The sequence below is a fragment of the Paroedura picta genome, chromosome 4, assembly GCF_049243985.1.
Source record: "Paroedura picta isolate Pp20150507F chromosome 4, Ppicta_v3.0, whole genome shotgun sequence".
Classification (NCBI taxonomy): domain Eukaryota; kingdom Metazoa; phylum Chordata; class Lepidosauria; order Squamata; family Gekkonidae; genus Paroedura; species Paroedura picta.
In genome coordinates, this window is record NC_135372.1 from 84,127,523 (window position 1) to 84,154,881 (window position 27,359).

Sequence of the window (27,359 nt, forward strand, 5' to 3'; positions counted from 1 at the left end):
GACGGTGAACAAGGCCCTTAGGCTTCAGCATGCTGCATTTATTTTATTAATTTAATTCTTGCTGTGCAAGATTATCTCCCCCCCATAAAAAAAAACTATTAAAGTTGCCAAAGATTTTAATTAAAAGCTCTCCCTGGGCTGTCAGGTTTGGAATAATAATAAAAAAACATATCTTGCTGGGTAGGCTTTTAAAAAAGACATCTAATTTTATACTGTAAGAAGTCCACATGTATATTGTGTGTGTATGCGTGCATGAGGAGCTCCATTTTTATAGCCTTGTTAATATGGACATTTTTTACTGTAACTATAAGCCCTTGCCATTTTCTATTGCATTTGCTGACACAACCAAAATCTAAGGCTTAAGTATGTTTAAAGTGAAGGGGCAAAGGTTCCCTAGTAATCAGAATCTTTTTTTTTAATGATCTAAATTGTAACATAATAATTGTGTCAACACAAAAATTGAGTAGATCAGGAAAGTGATGCCCCCTTATTCTTTCTTCATGCTCACCCATGTGTACTAGGAAGCAAAGTTGGGTTACCAATTCTGATTTGGTAAATTGCTGAGGGCAATCTGAGGGCAGTGACATAAAAGCTGAGTTTGGGGAAGGAGTTCAGTCAGATGTGAGGTCATAAAGGCTACCCTACAAGTTGCCATTTCCTTCAGGGAGACTGACTGGTGTAGTCTGGAGAACAATTTTAATTCCAGGTTAACTCCAAACCCCATCTGAAGGCTGGCAATCCTAACAATAGAAGTGGAACTTGGTGAACCAGGAAATTAAAACTCAGGACAGCACTGATGTTCCTCTCACTGTTTGCTGCCTAGCAACAAATTCTCTAAAATCTTTGCTTCTCAATTACAATTACTGCCCAAACAGTCATCTTTGGCCTTGACTAAATTGCAAATGCCTCCTTACTAACCTCTGCTCCTAACATCCCTCACTCTCCATTGGTGTCATATAATATCAGAGAAAACTTATTATAAGAACATAATGTATCCTGTGTATTAGCAAGCACTGCATAGCCATCTAGAATATAAATCCTCCATCTTCACACAGGACTGTGTTTCATCTTCAATATTTCATTAAGTATGTGCCCTGCAGAAGTTCAAGGCATTCAAAACCATCAGATCTCTGAAATACAAGAGAGTGGCAATGAGAGGAAAATCTGGTTATGTTAGTGTATCTGCAACATAATGAAAATATATGTTCCTCCATAGTCTCTGTAGAATTATTAGGGCCATTCCGCATTAGTCCAAAATAGCACAATGGTTACTAATTGAAATCGCTACAGTTTTGCCGTTATGCACAACATCGTTGACAATCTGCAACACTCCTGAAACCGATCCGCAAAAAGTGCTTCATTGTAGCACTTTCAGGGAAATCCCAAAAAGTGGATTCACACTCCGGAAAGCGCTACACTCCTGCAACCAATCTGCAACACTAGCGGGAAAGTTCTGTGCATTACCATTGTTGCAGTTTCTGCAAAGTCCCACCCCCTAGCTCTCTCCTCTGATCTTCCAGCGAAGCGATCGCCATTTTTTTTCTCCGAGCTAGCGGAGATCAACGCAATGGCAAGCCTTCGTTTACCCAGTGAGGCTTCCCCGGCTGCAGTCCCTCTGTTTAAAGTCACCAAGCACAAGCAACACAGAGGCCCGTTTGCTGGTTTATTTTCCCTTTATTTTTCACACTGTTTTCGGCCGAAAATTGCACCCGTGAGGGGGGGGTTCACTTGGGGGGAGTGTGGCAACGATGAAACGGCAGCTCAAACACCACCTGCTAGCTGGATGGGTCTCTCCGTTGCAACGAATCAATGCATTTTCATTGCAATGGGTTTTTTTTTTAAACCTTCCTTAAAGGGAAAGGGGCTGTTTGGGAGCATGATAATGGCCGCCCATTGGCTGCTTGATGGCCAGGGGCGGGACACAGCTTGGCAATAGCGCCTCCCGGCTAGCGATTTTTGCAGAGACCAGAACCCTGTGGGAAACGATAGAAACGCAACTGGATTCCACTACAAAGGCAGGTATGTGTTACGCCGAATTCCACTATTTAAAATGGCGATATTTCGTTCCGCAAACAATTTGCAACATTGATCCCGGTGCGGAATGGCGCTTAGAGTTGCCAGCTCTGGGTTGAGAAATTCATGGAGAATTGGGGAGGGGAATGATTTCAGCAGGATAATGCCACAGAGTCCACCTTCAAAAGCAGACATGCCTCCCCCTTCCCGAGAACTGATCTCTGTTGTTGGAAAATCAGTTGTAATTCTGGGATTTCCCCATGCCCTACCCAGAGGCTGTCAACCCTAACCATGCTCTTGTGACTGTCCTTGTGACTTTCGAAGTGGAAGGCAGCCAGTTATGCCCTGACAGGTACTGAACTTCGGTCAGGTTTTGATATTAGTGGCAGACAACTGAAACAAGCAGTTTATCAAGTTATTTAGACCTTTGGTTTGAGAAACTCATTACTCAAATGTTGATATTGTTACTCCTTTATCAAATTCAGCATCTTTAATGGAAATGAAACTGTGCGGAATAGCTGCCCTAAAACCAACTGATTACAGTGTGGTAGACTATCCAACTTGTCAAAGCTTACCAAATGAGGAATCATGGACAGATAGGGCAATGTTATAGATGGTACATTTAGCTAATAGATTTTTTGCATGGTATGTATCTCTGATATTAGGTATGCAAAAAATTACATTAGCTTTTCTGTTGGTGGTAGACCAGTCATGGCTCTATTTCAAACCTTTGGTTTAGGAACACTGGTTGATGATTCAGCCTTGATTATGAAAATTCATTAATGGAATACATTACAGAGCAAATCTCTAGATGTGGGAAAGGTAAGCTAAAGTAAAGATGAAACACTGACACCATACAATTATTCTCCTTTTTTTACTCGTTCTTTCTTCTTTTCTCCTTCATGTGGTACTGTGGTATATATTGAACGAAAGAAATTGATTGTTTTATGGTTGCCTGGCCTCCTGATGGTGAAGACCTGATGATGGTAGGGAATCGTTGTCCAAACCAGAAAATGATGTTACTTCCAGACAATGCTGTAAGAATCTCCCAAATATCTAAGGTCAAGACCATGGAGATTTGGGGATATTCCAAAAGTGTCACAAATCTTCCTTTTTCTGCTGCAAAAATCAGCATCAGGTAGCAAGAGAGAAGATTAGAAGGCAAATGCTTGCTGAGAGTGGGCAAATAATGAAGTTGCCAGATATCTCAGATATCCCAGAATTAGAGCTTATCAGTAAACCACAGAGAACAGTTCTCTTGATAACATGGCTGCTTGGGTGGGTGGGCTTTATGGCATTATACCCTGCTGGGGTTTCTCCCCTCTCCAAACTCTTTTCTCCTCAGAAATGACCCCCAAATCTCCAGGAATTTCCCAGCTTCAGCTTGGAGTTTGCATCCCTAGCAGATGGCAATTCTATTCATAGCATGTTGAAGGCAGATAAGAGTAATCTTTATGGTAAGGTTGAGGGTGTATGCAAATTTAATGAAACAAGACTGGGTTGAAGTTAATTCAAAATAATTTTCGGCTAAACATATGGAAGAAGTTCCTGACAAAGCAGTTTCTCAGTGGAACAGGCTTCCTCAGAAGGTGGTGGGTTCTCCTTCTCTGGAAGTTTTTAAGCAGAGGCTAGATAGTCGTCTGACAGAAATGCTGATTTTATGAACTTAGGTGGATTGTGAGTGGGTGAACAGGAAGGGATGTGTCAGGTCCATTCCGCTCGACTTCAATGTTGCCAAAGGCTTGCAAATTGTAAATGCTATTAATTTGCAGTTACGCATGACGTCGCACACCATCTGCCATACAGTCCCGCAAAAAGCAATTCGTTGTAGCGCTTAAAGGGAAACCCAGAAAAGTGGATTCACACTCCGAAAAGTGCTACACTCTTGACCTGTGCATTCCCATTGTTGCGGTTCCAGCAAAGTCCCTCCCCCTGGCTCTCTCCTCCGAACTTCCGGCGGAGTGATCGCCATTTTTTTTCTCTGAGCGAGCAGAAAGCAACGAACTGGCGAGCCTTCATTCACCCAGCGAGGCTTCTCCGGCTACAGTCCCTACACAGAAGTGCTTTAAAGCTCCCCTCCCCAAGCACAACACAGCCCCGTTTGCAATTTCCCTTTATTTTCGGCTGAAAATTGCGCCCGTGCAGGGAGGGGGGTTTCTTTTCACTCGGGGGAGCGTGGTAATGATGACTTGCCAGCTCATACGCCAGCTGCCAGCTAGATGGGTCTCTACGTTAGGAGGAATCAAGGCATATTTGTTGCAACATGTGTTTTTCTTTTTTTTTTAAACCCTGTTCTTAAAGAAAAAGGGGCTTTTTGGGAGCATGATAACAGCCGCCCATTGGCTGTTCGTTTGATTGACAGCCAGGGGTGGGAAAAAGCACAGAAAAAATTGCTTCCTGGATAGCGATTTTTGCGAGACCGGAAACCTGTGGGAAACAATTGAAACGCTACTGGATTCCACTACAAAGGCAGGTATGCGTAACGCCGAGATTGTACTATTAAAAATAGTGTTTCCGCTTTCAGGAACCAATTGGCAACATTGGTCCTTGTGCGGAATGGGCCTCAGTATTTTTCTCTTGTGGCCCTTCCTTGCAAACCCAGGGAACTGCTGATCATCACTGTGGGATGGTAGGTGAATTTCCTCCTGGCCAGGCCAGATTCTGGGGATTTTTGGGGTATATGTGTATCTGGATCTTTTGGGCATGAAATTTGGGTTATTGTCAGTAGGCAGGTAGTTGTGAATTCCTGCATTGTGCAGGGGGTTGGACTAGATGGCCCTGGAAGTCCCTTCCAACTGTATGATTATATGATTCTAGGAATGGGCAACCTAGTAGCCTGTATAGTAGTTCTTTTTTGGAAATAAGAATTCTTTTAATCTTTAAAAACTGACTCATCCGTCAAATGCAGTAGGTCCATTAATGGATATTATGGACTCAGAAGCTTTCCTGAGTGCCAGCAGAACATGTATCATAGATAAAAGAGAAAATTTACCCCAGTCAATCTCATTTATTTAAGGTAGATGGGATAGTTAAAGTTTGGCACTTCTAAATCTGATGGATGGAAGAAAGCAAATTTGTATCATGAGCAGATGAGTGCAAGGAATACAAGATGATAACATTACTGACTAGGGCAATAAGAGTCTATCATTCAGTAATATGTGAGATTCAATACTTGTCTTTGAAAAGGGATACATAATCTTTTGAGGGAGTTTTGTAACTTCCATATATGAGAATGATTACTGAGATATGTGATATGAAAAGATCACTTTATCAGGAGTGCTGACTCATAGGGGAGAGAGAGGTTTATCATTTGCCTATAAGATGTGTATCATGGCCCTGTCCACTTTCCTCAGAGGCAAGATTTTACCTCTGTTTTTCTTTCCCTTCAGTGACTGAGCTACCCTAGTTATGCTTCTTCTTTCCTGAAGAATTCTGGCTGTCCCTCCTTGTCACACTGTCATATTTTAGCTCTTTGCTCAGCCCAGGAACTTGAGAGAAGGAATGGGAGCCTCCTTTACCATGGAACTTAATTGGCACTTGAGAAATTTTTATATTCCAAATTAACAAAATATTTTATTCAACATAGAAGGGAAAGGTCAGTAGAAATCAGGGGCAAAACTCAGTATACTCACAGACTTTAAATCTCAGGATAATGAGAGTTTCTTAAGCCAGTGGTCCCCAACCTGCGGTCTGCGGCCCGGCACCGGGCCGCGGTTCCCTCTCCCCGCCCCCCTGCAGTAAAAAACTTCCCAAGCCGCAAGCTTACGGCCCGGGAAGCTTCTTACTGCGGGAGGGGGGGAGAGGGAATCAGGGCCGTGCTGCGCATGCGCACACGTGCCACGTGCGGCAGAAATCGTGCACGCGCGGCACTTTTGTGCATGGGCGCATGCACGAATGCATGCGCGATTTCGGCCGCGCATGACACATGTGCAATGCGCGGGTGGGCAGTTACCCTGCCGGTCCCCAGCCGAAAAAAGGTTGGGGACCACTGTCTTAAGCTATTCAGTTACTTAAAATCTTTGTAAAATCAGAGTCCAGTAGCACCTTTAAGACCAACAAAGATTTATTCAAGGTGTGAGCTTTCGAGTGCAAGCACTCTTCCTCAGACTTGCACTCGAAAGCTCACACCATGAATAAATCTTTGTTGGTCTTAAAGCAAGGTGACCAGATTTTAACATTGGTAAAGTGGGACACCATTGACTGGGGGGGGGGTCTTGATTAAAATTTTGGTCTATATGGAGCAACAAAAAGTTTCATAGAATGCAAAAATCGGGGGAGCATTCACTCGGGGGAGCGTGGTAACGATGACTCGCCAGCTCACGCGCCAGCTAGATGGGTCTCTACGTTAGGAAGAATCAAGGCATATTTGTTGAAACGTGTGTGTGTTTTTTTTTAAACTTGTGCTTAATGGCAAAGGGGCTTTTCGGGAGCATGATAACAACCGCCCATTGGCTGTTCATTTGATTGACGGCCAGGGGCGGGAACAAGCACAGAAAAAAATCGCTTCCTTTCTAGCGATTCCTGCGAGACCAGAAACCTGTGGGGAACGAATGAAACACTACTGGATTCCACTACAATGCAGGTATGCGGAACGCCGAGATTCCACTATTTTAAATTTCGTTATTGCTTTGTGAAAGCAATTGGCAACATTGGTCCTTGTGCGGAATGGCCCCCTGTTTGACTGCTTCTCTCACTTGGAGATCTATTCCGTTTCTTTCGCCTGAATGGGGTGGCCACGAGTCATGGTGAGGTGTTCCCCTGTTCTAGGCAGTGTTAAACAGAACCATAGCTATCTGGCACCAGAGGGTGTTGGTGTGTCTCAGTCAGTACCATTGAATCTAATTCTGTGCTGAAAATAAATATGGTGCTTAAAAATATTTTTCTTACTGCTGTCATTTTTTTTATGTCATTCAGGATTCTGCAAACTGGATTGAAACATGATACTGGGAAAATTGAAATTTTAGTACTTTCTCATACCATTTTTTTGATCTAAGACATTTCCCCTCTCAAAGGTGTTATTTGCCCTGCTTGGGGGGGGGGGCATCAGTAAGATTGTTTACATTGTTTAATCACCCTGAGCCTTAGGGGAGGGCAATATATAAATTGTTGTTGTTGTTGTTGTTAGATGCGAAGTCGTGTCCAACCCATCGCGACCCCATGGACAATGATCCACCAGGCCTTCCTGTCCTCTACCATTTCCCAGAGTCCATTTAAGTTTGCACCTACTGCTTCAGAGACTCCATCCAGGCACCTCATTCTGTGTCGTCCCCTTCTTCTTTTGCCCTCAATCGCTCTCAGCATTAGGCTCCTCTCCAGGGAGTCCTTCCTTCTCATGAGGTGGCCAAAGTATTTGAGTTTCATCTTCAGGATCTGGCTTCTAAGGAGCAGGCTCTTTATCAACAGGCTCTTTAGTTCCTTTTCGCTTTCTGCTATTAGAGTGGTATCATCTGCATATTTGAGGTTGTTGATATTTCTCCCTGCAATCTTGATCCCAATTTGTGACTCATCTAACTCCGCCTTTCTCGTGATGTGCTCCGCATACAAGTTAAATAGGCAAGGCGACAGTATACAACCTTGCCGAACTCCTTTCTCAATTTTGAACCAGTGATTCCATGCTGGGTTCTCACTGTTGCTTCTTGACTTGCATATAGGTTTCTCAAGAGACAAATAAGATGCTCTGGTATTCCCATCACTTTAAGAACTTGCCACAATTTGTTGTGCTCCGCACAATCAAAGGCTTTAGCATAGTCAATGAAGTAGAAGTAGATGTTCTTTTAGAACTCCCTAGCTTTCTCCATAGAATCATAGAATCATAGAACCATAGAGTTTGAAGGGGCCATGCAGGCCATCTAGTCCAACCCCCTGCTCAATGCAGGATCAGCACTAAACATCCTAAAGCATCCAAGAAAAGTGTGTGTCCAACCTTTGCTTGAAGACTGCCAATGAGGGGGAGCTCACCACCTCCTTAGGCAGCCTGTTCCACTGCTGAACTACTCTGACTGTGAAATTGTTTTTCCTGATATCTAGTCTATAACGTTGTAAGGTAAAGGTAAAGGTAAAGGTAAAGGTATCCCCTGTGCAAGCACCGAGTCATGTCTGACCCTTGGGGTGACGCCCTCTAGCGTTTTCATGGCAGACTCAATACGGGGTGGTTTGCCAGTGCCTTCCCCAGTCATGATCGTTTACCCCCCAGCAAGCTGGGTACTCATTTTACCGACCTCGGAAGGATGGAAGGCTGAGTCAACCTTGAGCCGGCTGCTGGGATTGAACTCCCAGCCTTATGGGCAAAGCTTTCAGACGGCTGCCTTACCACTCTGCACCACAAGAGGCTCTTACATAACGTTGTACTTGTAGTTTAAACCCATTACTGCGTGTCCTCTCCTCTGCAGCCAACGGAAACAGCATCCTGCCCTCGTCAAAGTGACAACCTTTTAAATACTTAAAGAGGGCTCTCATGTCCCCTCTCAACCTCCTTTTCTCCAGGCTGAACATTCCCAAGTCCCTCAACCTATCTTCATGGGGCTTGGTCCCTTGGCCCCAGATCATCTTCGTTGCTCTTCTCTGTACCCTTTCAATTTTATCTATGATCCAGCGTATATCCATGATCCAGCGTATGTTGGCAATTTGATCTCTAGTTCCTCTGCCTTTTCAAATCCGGCCTGAACTTCTGGAAGTTCTCGGTCCACATATTTCTGGAGCCTAGCTTATAGGATTTTGAACATAACTTTGCTAGCATGAGAAATGAGTGCAATCGTGCGGTAGTTGGAACAATCTTTCGCATTGCCCTTCTTTGGGATTGGAATGTAAACTGACCCTTTCCAATCCTGTGGCCATTGCTGAGTTTTCCAAATTTGCTGGCATATTGAGTGTAGCACTTTTACTGCATCGTCTTTTAAGATTTTGAATAGTTCAATTGGAATGCTGTCACCACCACTAGCTTAATTGTTGCTCAGACTTCCTAAGGCCCATTTGACTTCACATTCCAGGATATCTGGCTCCAGGTCAGTAACTATCCCATCGTGGTTATTAGGGATGTTAAGCTCGCTCTTGTATACTTTCTCTGTATAATTTTGCCACCTTTAATCTCTTCTGCTTCTGTGAGGTCCCTACCATTTTGGTCCTTTATCATACCCATCTTTTCATGAAACGTTCTCTTCATATATCCAATTTTCTTGAAAAGATCTCTGGTCCTCCCCATTCTATTCTTTTCTTTTATTGGTTTGCACTGTTCATTTAAGAAAGCATTCTAATCTTTTCTAGCTTTTCTCTGGAATTCTGCATTCAATTGGGTGTACCTTTCTCTTTCTCCCTTGCCTTTCACTTTCCTTTTCTCAGCTATTTGTAAAGCCTCCTCAGACAGCCATTTTGCTTTCTTGCATTTCTTTTTCTTTGGGATGGTTTTAGTTGCTACCTCTTGTACAATGTTGCAAACCTCCGTCCATAGTTCTTCAGGCACTCTGTCTATCAGATCTAATACCTTAAATCTATTTGTCACCTCTACTGTATATTCACCGGGGATATGATTTAGTTCATACCTGAGTGGCCTAGTGCTTTTCCCTACTTTCTTCAATTTAAGCCTAAATTTTGCAACAAGAAGCTGATGATCTGAACCACAATCAGCTCCTGGTCTTGTTTTTATTGACTGGATAGAACTTCTCCATCTTTGGCTGCAGAGCACATAGTCTATCTGATTTCTGTGTTGACCGTCTGGTGATGTCCATGTGTAGAGTCGTCTCTTGGGTTGTTGGAATAGAGTGTTTGCTATGACCATTGTATTCTCTTGACAAAATTCTACCAGCCTGTGCCCTGCTTCATTTTGTACTTCAAGGCCAAACTTGCCTGTTATCCCGGTTATCTTTTGGCTTCCTACTTTAGCATTCCAATCCTCCATGATGATAAGCACATCATTTTTTGGCATTGCTTCTTGAAAGTGTTGTAGGGCTTCATAGAACTGGTCAACTTCATCATCTTCAGCAGCAGTGATTGGAGCATAGACCTGGATTACTGTGTTGTTGAATGGTTTGCCTTGGATTCGAACTGAGATCATTCTGTCATTTTGGAGATTGTATCCCAAGACTGCTTTTCCTACTCTCTTACTGATTATGAAGGCTACTCCATTTCTTCTGTGAGATTGTTGTCCACAGTAGTATACCTGATGGTCATCTGAATTAAATTCACCCATTCCTGTCCATTTTAATTCACTAAAATGTCGATATTCAGTCCTGTCATCTCTTGTTTGACCATGTCCAGCTTGCCTTGATAGTATATAAATACAATAAATAAATATATCATGTGACATCATGTGATTTGCTCTCATGTTCTTCAAGTTGAGTTTGGATAGTATAATGGAGGGCACTTTTTCTGGGGGACCCTAGGGGTCTCAATAGTCCTATGTGGGGTCATGAAAAAAAATCCACTAATGGGACCTACTATGCAGCATATATACAACCACATGCAAATCTGCAAATGCATGGATTTAATGTGCTTACGTCTGCTTCTCCAGAAAGATGTCATTTGCTGGATTAGGATATAATGCTTTAGTGTTCAAGGGGACAGTAGCAACATTCTCTCCTTGTCACGGAGACGGCCTTCAGAATACAACACTAACAGTAACAGAGAGAAAATTGTATTTGTTGCCTCAGTGGTTGGAGGAAGGGCCGAAATCAATTCTTCTGCAACACATCTGAAGGCGGCATCAAGCACCTGTAATATGTAAGGGAGCCAAGATTATCCTGAACAAGCCACACCACCTGATGTTGAACAATTGAGTAATGTAGAAAATCTTCACTTGAGAACTACAGAGTATAGTGATCACACAGGTAGAGAAAGAGAGGAGACTTTCCAGTCATTTGAAAAATAAGAAGGAAGTAGAACTTGGTTTGGACAGCAAAGTGGTGACAAATCCATCCAGTTGGAAGAGATTATCTCCCAGGGGACCAAAGTTCTTGTGGAGCAACCTCAGATGGGAGAGAAGTAGTTGAGAGAGGGCATGATGGAAACTTGATGTCCAGTTCTTCCCTTTCAGGACATAACCAAGCCCACACAATAAACATCCTGCATATATGTTGGGAGTGTGGGGGATATTTTAGCTCTACTTCGGAACTTTCTCTACACAAAAAAGAGAAGAAACATAAATATGTGGGAAAGCTTTTGTTTTTAGATCGAGCCTCACTCGACATGAAAGATACCATACTGGAGAGAAGCCGTACGCATCCTCAGACTGTGGGAAATGTTTTAGTACTGATTCAAACCTCTCATTGTACTGAAAATACCACAAAGAAGATAGGCCACATCAATGTGTACTCTGTGGGGAAAGTTTAAGATGATAAGTGATTTGAATCGACACCAAAGAGTTCACACAGGAGAGAGGCCTTATTAGGGTTGCATGCCCCAGCACACTTCAGCAAGTACATTTAATACGCTAACTACACATCTCTGATACTTCCTGCAGGACATTTGGGGTTTTGATGATTGTAATTTATATAATTTTGATGGGTTTATGTGGTTTTATGGTATTTTTATGTTTTTTTTTTAATTGGATGTAAATGTAATACATATATAAATGTAATAAATAACTAAATAAACAAACATACCCGAAATGCCTTTAAAAATATATGTAATGTAAATTATTCAACTATGAAGAAGGAATTGTTTGAATAAATTTTGCATTAGATATTCTTCTACAGGCAATCTTTATTATCATCATCATCATCTTAAATAACATCTTGTACTGTATCAGATGAAGGACATATGCATTTAGGGAATGTGGGGAAATGGTTTCTGGTATTATACGTCAAATTTAACAAGATGATCTATACCTCGGAAGAGACATATTTACTGTACCACTTACCCTCAGCATCAGTTACTCCCTTACTTTCATCTCTAGGGCATGGAAGTTTATTTGTGCTACAGCCTGACTTTATAAATAGCAATACAGGCAAGGTAAAAAGAAAGGCAAAAGACTTGTCTGCTAAACTATTATGCTATGATGAGGATGCAGGCAGGTGACACTAAATGTTACTTTCTGCATCCTTAATTGCATACTGCTATCATCTCGGCTGTTGGAATAAAATAAGGTGCCACTCATATTCCTGTTTCCATTCCATTTCATAGGAACCTATATTCCAAAATGCAGATGTCTGTGAATAATCTAAATGCAAAATCCTGTTTGGGAGGTATGGTGGGGAGGTATAAACTTAGTAGGCTTTCTACACTAGTTAATTTCCGTTCCTCATAGAGGCACTGAGCATGACAGTGTCAAAAAGCACAGATGCAGAAATGTTTGCTCCCAAGACTGCATGCAGATTAAAAACAAACAATAAGAAGTGAGACGGATGAAAATCCTCTTGCTCAAAATTGCTTTGCCATTTCTGACTTGAAAATAATTTTACCAGAAGATGTTGCTGGCCTTTTTCTTGACAAGAACATTCTCTCACTGGGCTATTAAGTTGAAAATGTAGTCAAGTATTAATACTGAAACAGTTTGCATAATTTCCCCCTCTGCACAGAGTATCTTCAAAGGAGATGGCCAAAAGAAATATTTCCTATTTAAGGGATGGATGGGCAAGAAAAGTCAATGTATCTGAAGAAGTGTGCATGCCCGTGAAAGCTTATATCCAGGTCCATTCTGAACAACTTAAATGTAGTCAAAGTCTTACCTTTTGTAAATGCTATTAATTTAACATTTCGCATGACGCCTTAAACAAACCGCAAAACTCCCGCAACAATCGGAATTTTATAGCGCTTAGGGAGAAATCTAGAAAAGTGGATTCCCGCTGAAAAAACCGCTACACTTCTGAGCACAAGCCGCAAGACATCAGTGAAAGACATGTGCGTTCTCAAAATAGCGGTAGAAAGAATGTCCCTCCCTAGCTCTCGCTTCTGAGCTCCCGGAAACATGATCGCCATTTCCCCCCCTTAAACAAGGGAAACAAATGAATAAGCAAGACTTCTCCAGCTGAAGTCCCTCCACAAGCAATTGATAAGTGCTTAACAGTAAAACAAAGCTCCCTTCTGCAATTGTCTTTAAAGTTCCCAAGCACAATGCAGCCCCCTGTTCGACACTGCCAGTAATTTCAGCTAGAAATTGCACCCATGGGGGGGATTTTTTTTTACTTGAAGTGCTTGTAAACGATTAAGCGCCAGCTCCTACACCAGCAAAAAAGGTCTTGAGACATCAAATGAACAAATACTCATTGCTACTGGTGTTTTGGGGTTTTTAAAGGGTAAGGGGCTTTTCGGGAGCACAAACACAACAGTTCATGGGCTGTTCTGTTTGATTGACAGCCAGGGGCGGGAAGAAGCACGGAAAAATATCGCCTCCTTTGTTGTGATTCTGGCAAGACCGGAAACCTGTGGGGAATGAATAGACAGCTACTGGGACTTCAGTATTCCACTAGATTTGAAGGTATGCGGAATGATGAAATTCCACTATTAATTATAGCGTTTCTGCATACTGAAAACATTCAGCAACATTGGTCACTGTGCGGAATGGCCCCCAGAATTAAACTTTGCTGGTCTGAAAAGTGTTGCTGGACTCAAACTTTGTACTGCTGCTTAAGAGCACTTTATCTAGCATGGGAAAAGCAGGCATGTTCCTCTTGGCTCTAAACAGGTTGACTGATTGAATCTAGTGATATAAGGTTGATTTGAGCCAACTCACACTGTGCTATAAAAATTCACTTTGCTACATTCCACTGGAGATGGTTATTTGTCAGAAAAGATGCAAAAGTTATCGTAGAAAAGGAGTAAAAGAAAGGAAGAAGAAATGTACACCCAAAAGAAAGCTACATATCACAATAATTTGCATCAAGTATCTCTCCATGACATGTTTTCTCAACCTTGGAGTTTCTTGATGGTTCTGGAAACGTTTCCTGGGTGGCGCAGGGTGGTAAGGCAGCCAACATGCTGTCTGAAGCTCTGACCATGAGGCTGGGAGTTCGATCCCAGCAACCGGCTCAAGGTTGACTCAGCCTTCCATCCTTCTGAGGTCGGTAAATGCTTGCTGGGGGGTAAAATGGTAATGACTGGGGAAGGGAATGGCAAACCACCCTGTATTGAGTCTGCCAAGAAAACGCTAGAGGGTGCCACCCCAAGGGTCAGACATGACTCACGTGCTTGCACAGGGGATACCTTTACCTTTACCTTTATGACCATAGACGGTCATGTTGACCTGCTCCCCTTCCCAAAATGGCCATTGATGAGCCTGGGTGGAGGGGTCCTGGTTGGGCATGTACCCAGCTATGTTTCCCAATCATATTTTGCATTATTGTGCTACTTAGGGGGTTTCTCGAACCTGAAGAATGTTTCAGGGCTTCTCAGTGATAAAAAAGTTGAGAAAAGCTGGTCTATAATTTCAAAGTGCTGTCACTTTTTTTTTGTCTGTACTTGTTTGCTTCAATATTCTTTCACCTAGAAGAAAGTATGGTTATATTCAAGTGCCATGATAAGCTGTGGTTTGTTTAAACTATGGTTTGTGCACAAAAACTTCTGGTTAGTATACTGGGTTTGCATGCACATTCTGGATTGTCTGTCTCTTGCCTCGCTCCTATTTCTATGTTGGCTAAATTTGTAGTGCTAATTCTATAGCAGAGGTGACCGTGAGGCTGCGGGGTGGGGTGGGGAAAGTCAAATGGTACAACAAATCACAGTGAGTAAAAAACACAGCTAACAAACCATCAACAAACCCTAGATTGAAATCCTGATTTGATGCAAACTAAATTAGACCAAAGTGACCAGATTTTAACATTGGTAAAGCAGGACACCATTGACTGGGGGGGGGGATTCTTGATTTAAAATTTGGTCTATATGGAGCAACAAAAAGTTTAATAGAATGCATAGAACACAAAAATAGAATTGTAATATATATTTTATAATTTCAACATAAGTACAATTTGCCAGGTACCCCCAGATGTCCCTACAAAAGTGAGACAATCTGGTCACCTTAAATTAGATCCTCGTTTCTTGACTAATCTATATTTTGATGATATTATGACTAACTGGGGCCTGATTATCATGTATGGTTTATAACCGTGGTTTTCTAGAGCACCTAAATGCAATTAAAATAACTAACACAGCAGTTCTGGGCTGGGCCCCTTAGTACACCACAGAGTCTTGTGAGGCTTGTACAACTATGTAATTTGAGGATTGGCCTAACAGGGAAGTGTTGTATTGGTTATACTGAGAAGCTGAACGTGAGCTGGGTGTGGACATGCACATTGGGTTTTTTTCATTTCTCTGAACTGATAAATGAGAGAAAGCAAATGTTTTTTTCTCTTGATTCCTACTCCCCATACCTCAATTCCCCTCTCCATTAAGAAATATATATTGTACATTCCAGCATCTACTTGCCACAATTCTTATCTTCCTTCATTTTCTTGCAGCCTAGCTTCTGTACCAAACAGAAAGGATTTGTTATCTAACAATGAAGAAAGTGATGTTTTAGCTTCCCACCCAGATATACCAATAATAGTAAAGACAAGACTATGTGCAATACCATTTATTTTGCTTCAAATCATATTTCTTGGTAGCGATTTGTAAAAAAATATATATTACCATTCGTGATTGGAAAAGTCAATAAAATGCTTGTGCTTCATGTGTATATGTTAAGAAAAATAGTGAATCTAAAGTAAACTTTTTTGGTTTACTGATAACTACTATGACTTTTTAACAAACATGGAAAAGATCCGAGAAGATACATAATGTGCTAACCATAAACACTGCTATGTTTATTTATAAAATCCATATGTGGTTGCTAAAATTGGACAACTGGAAATTTAGCTACTTTGGTGTGGAATCAAATTAAAATATGCTTTATTAACTGAAATACTGTTTTCAAAGTAGTATCCAATAGTGTATTTGCTAGTGACACCAACGCACAGAAAGGGCGGTATGGTTTTTCATGCTGGAAACAGGCATTGTCAGAAGCAGCAAATTTAGGGTTCTTGTTTGTGTGTTTGTGTTGTCATCCATCCATCCATCCATCCATCCATCCATCCATCCATCCATCCATCCATCCATCCATCCATCCATCCATCCATCCATTCATTCATTCCACTTTTAATGCTGTCATTCCCAGTCCAGCCAGCCCGCAGCGTGTTATCAATACAGTAAAAACAAGAAAATGCAATTATATCCTTTAAAAATCCCTCCCACCCTCTCTAACCACCCCACCCCAATCCCAATGTAAACCCCCAAATCATGACATAATCATTAACAGTTTGAATGGAGGAGCTAGAAAACCAGTATTAAATGAGAATATGGATAACTTTCATGCAATCCAGATCTTCTTGTTTTTGCTTGCCAGATTCTGTTACTGACCTAGGCTTAAATAATTATTAAGGGACGGTGGTCACCCTGAGTGCCTGTATAAAAGCACCTATCTATTTCAAAGTCACCACAAACTGGGATTCTATGTGAGAAATATATTAGTTGAACTAGATCCCTCTGCATGGGATTTCTGTTTCTTTCAAGGACATGGATATTATGGGGTGGAGGATCCCCATTCTCAACTGGAAACCCCCACAGGATTAGAGAAGGTTCAAGAAACCATTGTGGAGTTCTCCCCTTTAAGAAGCTGCAACACAGCTGATCAAGTGCATCTCTAGAGGGTGTTTGGTCAGCAGACCCCTACCTGGTTTTGGGCAAAGCAGCTCCTAGCATCTGGCATAGACTGTTCTGCTCTCTAAAAACTGGGGCCAACTAGGGGGCATACACAATCTATAGGACTCAGAGAAGGCCAGTGAGGAGTTTTCTGCTTATTTCTGCTCAGCTTCAGGAGGGGAACTGGCAAGAGGAGGAGGAGCTAAGTATTTCCAAACCTCCTTTCCCTGGGGCCGTGAGTGGCATTCTAAGGCAAGGGGGGGGGGGTGAAGTACTCAATCTACAATGGAACAACAGACATGAAATAATTTTCTTTAACAAAGTGAAACAACATTTAGAGAAAAAAATAGTATATCGATTCAACTAAATGAGCTGGAGTTGGTGATAAGATAGGATGTTGGTTACTTAACCAGGCAATGCACATGTCCTGCTGGGATCCTTCTTTCAAGTTTTTTTTCCTGGGGGAGGGGCAGTGGAAGTTTGTTTACTGAAATGACTTGGGAAATTTTTTTCCCAATTTTTTTCAATTTTTTAAAATTGATCAGAAGTTTTGAATTCTATATACAGGGCTGTGGCTTTAGAATATATAATTATCTGCTTGTATTCATGGGCTTTACTATATATGTATTTAAAACCTGTATATGTCACCTCTTCAGAAACCTGTTCAAGGTGGCTTGCAAAATAAAACCATGCAATCAGCACTTTTCCAGATTTGCATAATTTGCACTGACCTTGGCAATATCTGAGGAACCATTTTTCTCCCACAGTTGATTACACTGTCCTCAAAGAATTTCTCCAATGTATTATATGCAAGTTGGTTCCTTCCCCTCATTTTCTGACATAATACAATAGCTACCTAGCAGTTGCTCCCCGGAGAATGGTAAATGTGTCCAGTGAAGAGAGGCTCAATGCTACAGCCAGTTTGGTGTAGTGGTTAGGAGTGCGGACTTCTAATCTGGCATGCCGGGTTTGATTCTGCACTCCCCCACATGCAGCCAGCTGGGTGACCTTGGACTCGCCACGGCTCTGATAAAACTGTTCTGACCGGGCAGAGATATCAGGGCTCTCTCAGCCTCACCTACCTCACAGGGTGTCTGTTGTGGGGAGAGGAAAGGGAAGGTGACTGTAAACTGCTTTGAGCCTCCTTCGAGTAGAGAAAATCAGCATATAAGAACCAACTCTTCTTCTCCCTATAGAAAGACCCAACTCAGTCCCTGCCATGTCCAATGCAGTGAATTTCATAGTTGATCTTGTATGTTCTATGAGACATAAGTGGATGAGGGGATTTGTGTGTGTGCAAACAAAGTATATATACTCAACTTTTATTTATTTATTTATTTATTTATTTATTTATTTATTTATTTATTTATTTATTTATTTATTTATTTATTTATTTAATTTATTAACCGCCACTCCCAGAGGCTCGTGGCTGTTTACAAAAGTCTAGTTAAAAATCCATTAAAGCCCATTGAAACCCCCATTAAAATGGACTATCACAAAATCCTTAATAAAAATCAAACAACAAAAACAAACATGGCAGAAACCCTAACCCCCCCCCCCCCATCTATGAAAGGTAGAAGAAAGGAGAGACAGGTCAGAATGGTATTCATTGTTGGCGTCAAGTGGGACCCCAATTGCTCTTCCTGCACTAACCTGGCCTCAACTGTAAACCTGGCGGAAAAGCTCAGTTTTGCAGGCCCTGCAGAAAGCGGAAAGGTCCCACAGAACCCGCAGCTTACCCTGAAGCTCATTCCATCAGGTTGGGGCCAGGACCGAAAAAGCCCTGGCCCTGGCCCTGGCCCTGGCCCTGGCCGAGGCCGAGGCCAGGCATGCCTCTCTGGGGCTGGGAACGACCAGTAAATTCTCACCTACAGAGCATAACGCCCTGCGGTGGGCATAGGGCGATAGGCAGTCTCTCAGGTATGTGAGGCCCAACCCACGTAAGGCCTTAAAGGTCAAAACCAAAACCTTGAACTGGATCCAGACAACAACTGGCAACCAATGCACCGGCTGGATATGGGTCCTCCATGGTGTTTCGGTGAGGACCCTAGCAGCTGCATTCTGTACCAACTGGAATCTCCGGGTCAGGGAGCAGGTTCGCATAGAGCGAGTTACAGAAATCTATTCTGGAGGTGACTGTTGCATGGATCACCGTGGCAGGTGTTCAGGAGACAGATAGGGCGCTAGTAGCCAGGCTTGGCGAATATGGTAAAACACCTGGCTAGCTACTTGACCTGAGCCTCCATAGTTAGGGAGGCATTGATGGTCACACCTAAATTCCTGACCTGCGGCGTGGCCGTAAGTTGCATCCCTGCCAGGAATGGTAAGTGTGCTTCCTGATCCGCTTCCCTACCTCCTAGCCACAGGACCTCCGTCCTGGAGGGGTTTGGCCTAAAATAGCACGCTTGGGAAACTAGAAGCTACAATAACAACAACGGAAGGCCATGTTAAGAAAGATGATTGTAGAAATTGTCTTAGTGGCTTCGGTAATGAGGAAACACAATATGGAAGTGATCTCTCTCCTTAAAAAAAGAGGAGATGGAGGAGATGGAGAAGAATGGAGCAACCATATATTGCTGTGAGCACACTGAATCACCTTGAGGGGGGAAGAGCCCCCACCTCTCTCTCCCCTCAAATGGGGATCTGATGTGGGGTAATGCACCACTGTCAGGCAGGGTGCTTCTACTTGTGTTACATCTGTACATGTTTAAATAAATCAAATATCAGAAAACACACCAGATCTAAAGTGCTCTCTGTCCTCCAAAGCAAAATGACCCACAAAAGTGCTGCTTCTGGCTTATCTCTCAGAGGAGTGGGGAGTGCATAACAATCCAATACCATTTTTAAATGCTTGAAACTCTTCCCTCCTCTATCATTTGTATGAGAAGCTCTAGTACAGGTTAGAGTAATTCCTTGTTTTACTGTTAGGTACAGATTTAGGGGTTAAGTTCCCTTTTTTAAACTCATGTATTTTGCACAATGGAATGAATGTTAGGAAGAACCCATAAAAATTAAGGTGAAAGAGAACTATCACAACAGTATTTCCCCTTTTAATATTAAACATAATAATGTATATATATATATTTAAAAACCCTGAATTCATAGATGCTCTTAAATAGATGCTCTTCTTCCTCTGTTTGCATATCATTGAGGGCTGATTTATCCCTGCCTTCCTGCATGATAATGCTGATGTCACTGCCTGGTCATCAGCTTTAAGCTGATATTATTTTGTTCCTTTCTGCTACTTCTCATCTTTCTTCGAGAGACAAGGTTGACTCCACCAGCTGCTGCTTTTGCCAGTCCTTCTCTTCAATTATTTCTCTGCCTCTGGGGCTGACATTTGCACCAGAGATATGTGAAGTTAGTGCATCAAACACCCCAAAATTGGTTCGCCTGCAGGCTGAGTAGCTGCAGGAGTTTCTGTGAATCTGAAAGAATATAAAAGAATTTTCCCCACACCTCTTGGCCAAAGGTTTCCAGGGAAGAACTGAAAATATATTGAGCAATGTCTTCCTGAGATTTACTATTTCTAGGAAGCATAATGATAATTACATATATGTGTTTTTCTAGAAACATTTTACTTTCCTGCTGTGTGTATATTTGTAAGATTCTCTGCAATTATTTCTTTTTCAGTCAAATCTCATTTGCCTTCCCAGCAACTAGGTGAGATACACTTGCATTCCTTTCCTGGTGATAAGCCCCACAGAATAACATGGGTTTTACTTCAGAGTGGTGCTACTCCGCCCCCCCCCCCCCCAAGATTGGGGATGAGAGACAGTTCAGTGGATGTATGATGCCATTGCATTCATCCTTCAAAAAATTTATTTTCTCCAGATAACTGGTCTCTTTAGTTGGGATATCTACTGAAATTCTGAGTGAACTCCAGGGTCCACCTGAAGGTTGACAACTGCTTGTATAGGACTTTAGATACCCAGAGAACTGTAGCTTATCTCTACTGTTTCCTTAAATTTCTGCTCATATGAAAATATGATATTTTTTTTCCAGCATTTGGTGAATATAACCAAATATAACTAGTTTATCAAGTAATCACATATGCACTGTGGAAAGTTATAACTCTGTAAATGATAAATGATTGCTACCATTTGTACTTTTGCTAGAAAAGTGAGATACATGCCTGACATATAGAACATGATGGATTTGTTTCTACAGAATTATAAGAATATCTTTTAACTGTTTTTTTCTTCCTTTTAAATTATGGATAATCTTCTATTTGTAAATGATGAACCATTTTAATGGAAGTTTAGAATTTGATAAAAACAGCTATGAACCACCCAAAGATCATGGAAGGAGAGATAGAAAAAAGAAAAGTGAATTTCCCCCCAATTTAACCTTCTCTGTCCATCAAAATAGTTCCCCAGTGTAGCTATGTTGGTCTGTAGAACAGCTAGATATGAGTCCAGTAGGACCTTAAAGACCAACAAGATTTTATGGGGCATAAACATTGAAGAGTCAAAGCTCTCTAAAGCAGTGGTCCGCAACCTTTTTCAGGCTGCGGACCGGTGGGGGGGAGGGCGATCTGGGCAGCCACGCTTCCCTCTCCCCCCCCCCCCCCACAGAAAGAAACTTGCTGGGCCGCGAGCTAATCGGCCGCTTTGGCTAATCGGCTTCTTTCTTTCTTTCTTTCTTTCTTTCTTTCTTTCTTTCTTTCTTTCTTTCTTTCTTTCTTTCTTTCTTTCTTTCTTTCTTTCTTTCTTATCCCACCGCTCCCAGGAGAGGCTTGTGGCGGGTCACAAAAATTCTCCCCCACCAATAATTTAAAAAAAAACTTAAAATGCACAGTAAAAACATCTCCATGATGGCAAATCACTCCTCCTCTCCCCCTAGGCTCACAGATCTCCTGGAGCAAGTGCCTCAGGGGGCACTTGTTGGTTTCCATCTAGCTGTTCCTCTACCCATAATTCTTAGTTCATTTGTATAGTTCCTCATTTCAAAATCTATTAGTGAACAATTCACACCATATGCAGCATTCTTGGCTATATTGGATACGTAGTACTATCTTTACAGGGGACAGGATAAACCAATTCCTTTCCCTTGCCCTGCTACTTTAAGATGTAAGGGAGCCTAAATTTCTTTGAGTATCTGGAGGTTCCCCTTGATGTTCAGTCAAGCTGTCTTTGGGCCTACATTTGTGACTTGCACATCCAAAGTTTAATATTCAGCTTATGTAGACAGATTGTAAAGATGATTGCCAGTTTTTCTTCTAGAGACTCAAGTTCAGGACCTATGTTTTGTTTTTCTGTGCCCCAACAGTAAATCTTCGCCCTGGAGTAGAGCAGAAAGTAATATTTATTACAGCTCGTGTCCACCCTGGAGAAACACCATCATCTTTTGTGTGCCAAGGTAAGTGTGAAATGAAACCTGGAAATGGAAACTTATTTTTACTCTGTGTTTTGATTTGTTTTTGGCCTTTATCACCTATCACTTCATTGTACAGAATCAAACCATTAATCCATCAAAGTCGATATTGTCTGTTCAGACTGTCCAGGTTCTCAGGCCTGGACACATGATAAAATGAGCTTGGCTGTTCCATTTTAAATTCCAAGAAGCACTTAGAAAATATAGGTATGCTAAGTCCATTAGAAATCCAAAGAGAGACAAAATAAATTATATAGAATCATAGAGTTGGAAGGACCTCCTGGGTCATCTAATCCAACCCCCTGCACTATGCAGGACACTCACAGCCCGATCTCTCATCCACTTTATACTGCCACCCCCATGAGCCTTCACAAAATTAGCTCCTCCTTCAGATGGCTATCCAGCCTCTGTTTAAAAATTTCGAAAGATGGAGAACTCACCACCTCTTGAGGAAGCCTGTTCCACTGAGAAACTGCTCTGTCAGGAACTTCTGGATGTTTAGATGAAACTTCTTCTAAATTAATTTCATCCCATTGGTTCTGCTCCATCCCTCTGGGGCAAGAGAGAAGAACTCTGCTCCATCCTCTATATGGCAGCCTTTTAAATACTTGAAGATGGCTATCAGATCCCCTCTCAGGCCCATTATGCATGGCCGCCAAAACAGCGATTTTGGGTCACATGGAAAATGCGGAGGGGGAAGAAGCGAAGCAAACCGCTTATGCACGGGATGGGACGCAATGGTGGCAAAACCCAGAGTAACCGATTATGCATGTTCCGGTCATCCAGAAGCTGCGCTTTCTTCCGCGTTTCGCTAACGCGGCTTTTTCGCTGGCATGCACCGAATCTGCAGTCGGTTGCATCCAGCACCATGCATTATCGATTATTTTAGTCGCCACCATTCCACCCCGAATGTGCGTTATTCCCCCCATGCATAATGGGCCTCAGTCTTCTCCTCTACAGGCTAAAAAGACCAAGCTCCCCCAACCTTTCCTCATATGTTTTGGTTGCCAAACCCCTCACCATCTTTGTTGCCCTTCTCCTGGACATGGTCCAGCTTGTCTACATCCCTCTTCAACCGGGGTGCCCAAAATTGAACACAGTACTCCAAGTAGGCGGTACCTGAGCAGAGTAAAGCAGTACCATCACGTCCCGTGATCTGGACATGATACTCCATTTGATACAGCCCCAAATCCCATTTGCCTTTTTAGCCACCGAGTTTCACTGCTGACTCATGTTCAATGTATAGTTTACTACGACTCCTAGATCCTTTTCGCACATACTACTGCCAAGACAAGTCTCCTCCATCCTATATTGATGTATATGGTTTTTCCTACCTAAATGCAGAACTTTACATTTGTCCCTATTGAATTTCATTTTATTTAGTTTAGCCCACATCTCAAGCCTATCAAGATCATCTTGTATTGTGATTCTGTTGTGTTTGCTACCCCTCCCAGTTTAGTATTATCTGCAAATGTAATAAGTACCCCCTCTAATCCCTCATCCAAATCATTTATAAATATGTTGAACAACATGCCCCTGGACCAATCCCTGGGGTACTCCACTTGTTACTCTTCTCCAACAGGATGCTTAATCATTAACAAGTACCCTTTGGGTATGATCTGTCAACCAGTTATCGATCTCTCTGACAGAATTAGAATCCATACCGCATTTTAACCACTTGTCAACAAGAATATCATGTGAAACCTTATCAAACGCTTTACTGAAATCCAGATAAACTATGTCCACGGCATTCCCCTGATCCAGCAAGGTAGTCACTTTCTCAAAAAAAGAGGTAAGGTTGGGCTGACATGACTTGTTCTTGTGAAACCCATGCTGAGTCTTAGAAATCACAGTTCTCTGTTCCAGCTTCTCAAGGACCGACTGTTTGAGGATTTGTTCTCAAAATTTGCCAGCTACAGATATCAAGCTGATGGGTTGGTAATTATCCAGATCTTCCTTTTTCCCTTTTTTGAAGATGGGGACAACATTTGCCCACCTCCAATCATCTCTAGATTTGTACCATTTTCAATGTAGCATTTTCATCAGTGGTTGTTGCCTCCTATTACTATTTTATAAATATAAAATCATCAAATGCCATTATTCCTTTAGCTATCCAACTAGTATGTACTACTCTTTTGACTAAGCTTCCCTATACCTTTGAGCTAAAGGCCAATATATATATTGTTAAAATTTAAGTGGAGAATAATAGATTATAGAATTAGTGAAAGACTAGATCCTCAGTACATACCTAAAGGAATAATGGCATTTGATGACTTTATGTTTATAAAATAGTAATAGGAGGCAACAACCATTTTATTGTTCTTCTGCCTTCTGGTAAAAAAACCCCTCCAGTGCAACAGGTATTTCCCAAAAATATTTGATGTTTTTTTGAATTAATTTTTGCCTTAAAAAATTCACTCTCAGAAGCACAAGAACTATTTGACAAGCTATCCACAAAAGAGTCCAGTGGACCACCAGACAAGCAACATGGATAAACTAAAGATACGATCACTGAATGTTCATGGCTTAAATGCTCCCCAAAAAAGATCAAAGTTCCATAACCAATTGAAAAATCAGGAAGCAGATATTGTATGTATCCAGGAGACCCATGTTAAGAAAGAACACGAGCAAATTTTGCAAACAAAAAAATTAGGCCAAGCCTTCATAGCCTTGGTGAATGAAAAGAAAAGAGGGGTGGTAACATATATTCGTAATCCCAACATAGGAGTAACACCCATCATACAGGACCCCGAAGGACAATATATTGTCTTAAAATTGAGCTTCCCAGATGGGAAATGTTGGACTCTAGTAAACTTTTATGCTCCCAATAATGGCAAGGAAACGTTTTTTAAGGCCTTTTTTCAACAACTTGAAAAATTAACAGGTAATGAAATGCTGATTATTGGGGACTTTAACATAAGACTAGACAACTCGAGCAAAAAAAAAAAAGGAACACAAATGACAAAAAAAATCCTCCAATCACTAGAAGAATATGATTTAGTTGACATATGGAGGAAAAGGAAGCCAAAAGGAAAAAAGTATACGTTCTACTCGGATAGACATAAATCTTATTCAAGGCTAGACCAATGTTGGATATCACGGAGCTTAACACCCTGAGTGTCGAATATAGAAATCCTACCAAATACCTACGTGGATCATGCACCTCTACAAATACAAATGTTCATCACAAGATAGGCAGAAGGAGATGGTGGTTGAAAAACTACATATTGGAAGACCAAAAAAGATTGGAAAAATGTCAAGCAGAACTAAAAGAATTCATCAACTTAATCAAACACAAGGAATGAGGCATTCCACAATCTGGGAAGCAAGCAAGACCTTTGCTAGAGGAAGATTGATCAGCTATGAAGCATATATAAAAAAGAAAATAAGAGAAATGTTATCTGGCATCCTGGATCAATTGCAAAATTTGGAAACTAAACATCAAAAAAATCCATCCAAAAAGATAATGAAATCAATTATTTATTTATTTTTATTTATTCATATTTATATGCCGCCCTCCTCGAAGGCTCAGAGTGGAAACTCTGAGAAACTCTCAGAACTCAAAGAGACCTCCTTGAGACAGAGGAGATGAGGAAAAGGCTCAATTTTATGAAACAAAATTTTTTTGAATTTGCTGAAAGCCTGAGAAACTGCGTGCGTATAGACTGAGAAAAGAAACAGCTAAGAAAACCATACCATCGATGAGAATTGGAGGCCAGAAATATAATACAGAAGAAAAGATACAGCAGTGCCTCCTTGATTATTACAAAGAATTATATGCTGCTCCCAAAGTGGAAGATGTTGGGATAAGTGAATTTTTGCAGGGAGTCCCAATAAAAAAGTTTACATAAGAACATCAAAAACTTCTAAATAAAAAAATATCAGCTCAAGAGCTTGATGATGACATTTCATCTCTGAAATCTGGGAAAGCACCGGGACCAGATGGACTTCCAGCAGAGTTTTATAAAAAGATGAAGCATTTAGTATCGCTGCTTCTACAACAGACAATAAATGAAATCATAGATGATAAAGTGAAAGCATTTCCAGAATTCTGGCAACAGGCATATATATCCCTAGTCCCAGAAGAGGGAGTGGATACATGAAGTCCGCAGTCTTAAAGGCCAATCTTGCTACTCAACACAGATTACAAAATATTCATGAAAATACTAGCAAAAAGACTTATGAAAGGCATCACAGAAATTATTCATGAAGACCAAATAGGATTTATACCAGGTAGGCAAATGAAAGATAATATACGATTCGCTTTAAATGCTCTAGCCATGGCTAGACTAAAAGACCAAGAAGTGGCATTCATATTCCTCGATGCAGAAAAAGCTTTTGATAACATTAGGTGGTGTTTCCTGCTAACCGTCCTACAGCAGATAGAATGTGAAACAAACTCTGGAAAATGGATACAATAAATATATCTCAAACAAGAAGCAAGAATTTTAGTGAATGGGATGGTGACGGAAGAAAAGATCTTGAGTGGCAAAGGAAAGAGACAAGGATGTCCACTGTCCCCATTACTATTTAACATCGTATTGGAAATATTGGCAAGAGTGGATGAGAAAATTACCGGAATTACAGCCACTAAACAAAAATTTAAGATTGGAAGTTATGCGGACGATGTATTATTAACCTTACAAACCCCAGAAAAATCAATACCAAGAGTGATGAAACATATTACAAATTTTGGTCGGGTGTCAGGCTACAAAATCAGCAAGGCAAAAACAAAGACCTATTTATTTAAAAAGAATAGCCAAAATATTGCAGAAATGAAAGAAACAGCAGGATGTGATGTCTAAAGCTCCACAAGCTAAGTTTAGCTATCGTGAGCATGACCTTATACTCTGTCAGGAGATTCCTTAATAAGTTGAAGTTGGTCCTTAAATATAAAATCTCCCTGATCTCTTCAGGGAGCTCACTCCACCAGGTGGGGGCCAGGACTGAAAAGGCCCTGGCCCTTATTGAGGTCCGACGTGCCTCTTTAGGGCCAGGGATCCACAGCCAGTTGGAGGTGGCAGAGCGTAGAGCTCTTCTGCGGGTATAGGCAGGGAGGCAGATACACTGGGCCCAGATCGCATATGGCCTTAAAGGTGATTACCAAACAGTTACAAGCCACTTAATCTGGAATTCAACTGGGAGCCAGCTGAGTCCTTAGATACCGGCCGGATGTGAGATCTTCATGGTGTATTAGTGAGAATCCTGGTTGTCTTAGTGAGAACCACGCTAGCCGGCTGTGTTGAGAGGGGCAGTAGACAAATTGAATAAACAAACAAACAAACAAATAAATAATGACAGATTAAATGGCCCTATGCTGACCATCGCTATTAGTCATGAGAGCTAAATGGAATCTCAGTGTTCAGACC

The 27,359-nt window shown here is 41.5% G+C and overlaps 1 protein-coding gene across 2 annotated transcripts in view; it reads left to right on the top strand.

Annotated features, from left to right (window-relative positions):
* Positions 1–27,359, top strand: part of BEND5 (BEN domain containing 5) — a 1,107,701-nt gene that overhangs the window by 782,823 nt on the left and 297,519 nt on the right. For both annotated transcript variants that reach the window (XM_077333807.1, XM_077333806.1), the window contains exon 7: positions 21,886–21,975. In XM_077333807.1, coding sequence (XP_077189922.1) covers positions 21,886–21,975 — 90 coding nt within the window. The remainder of the gene's footprint in view (positions 1–21,885; positions 21,976–27,359) is intronic.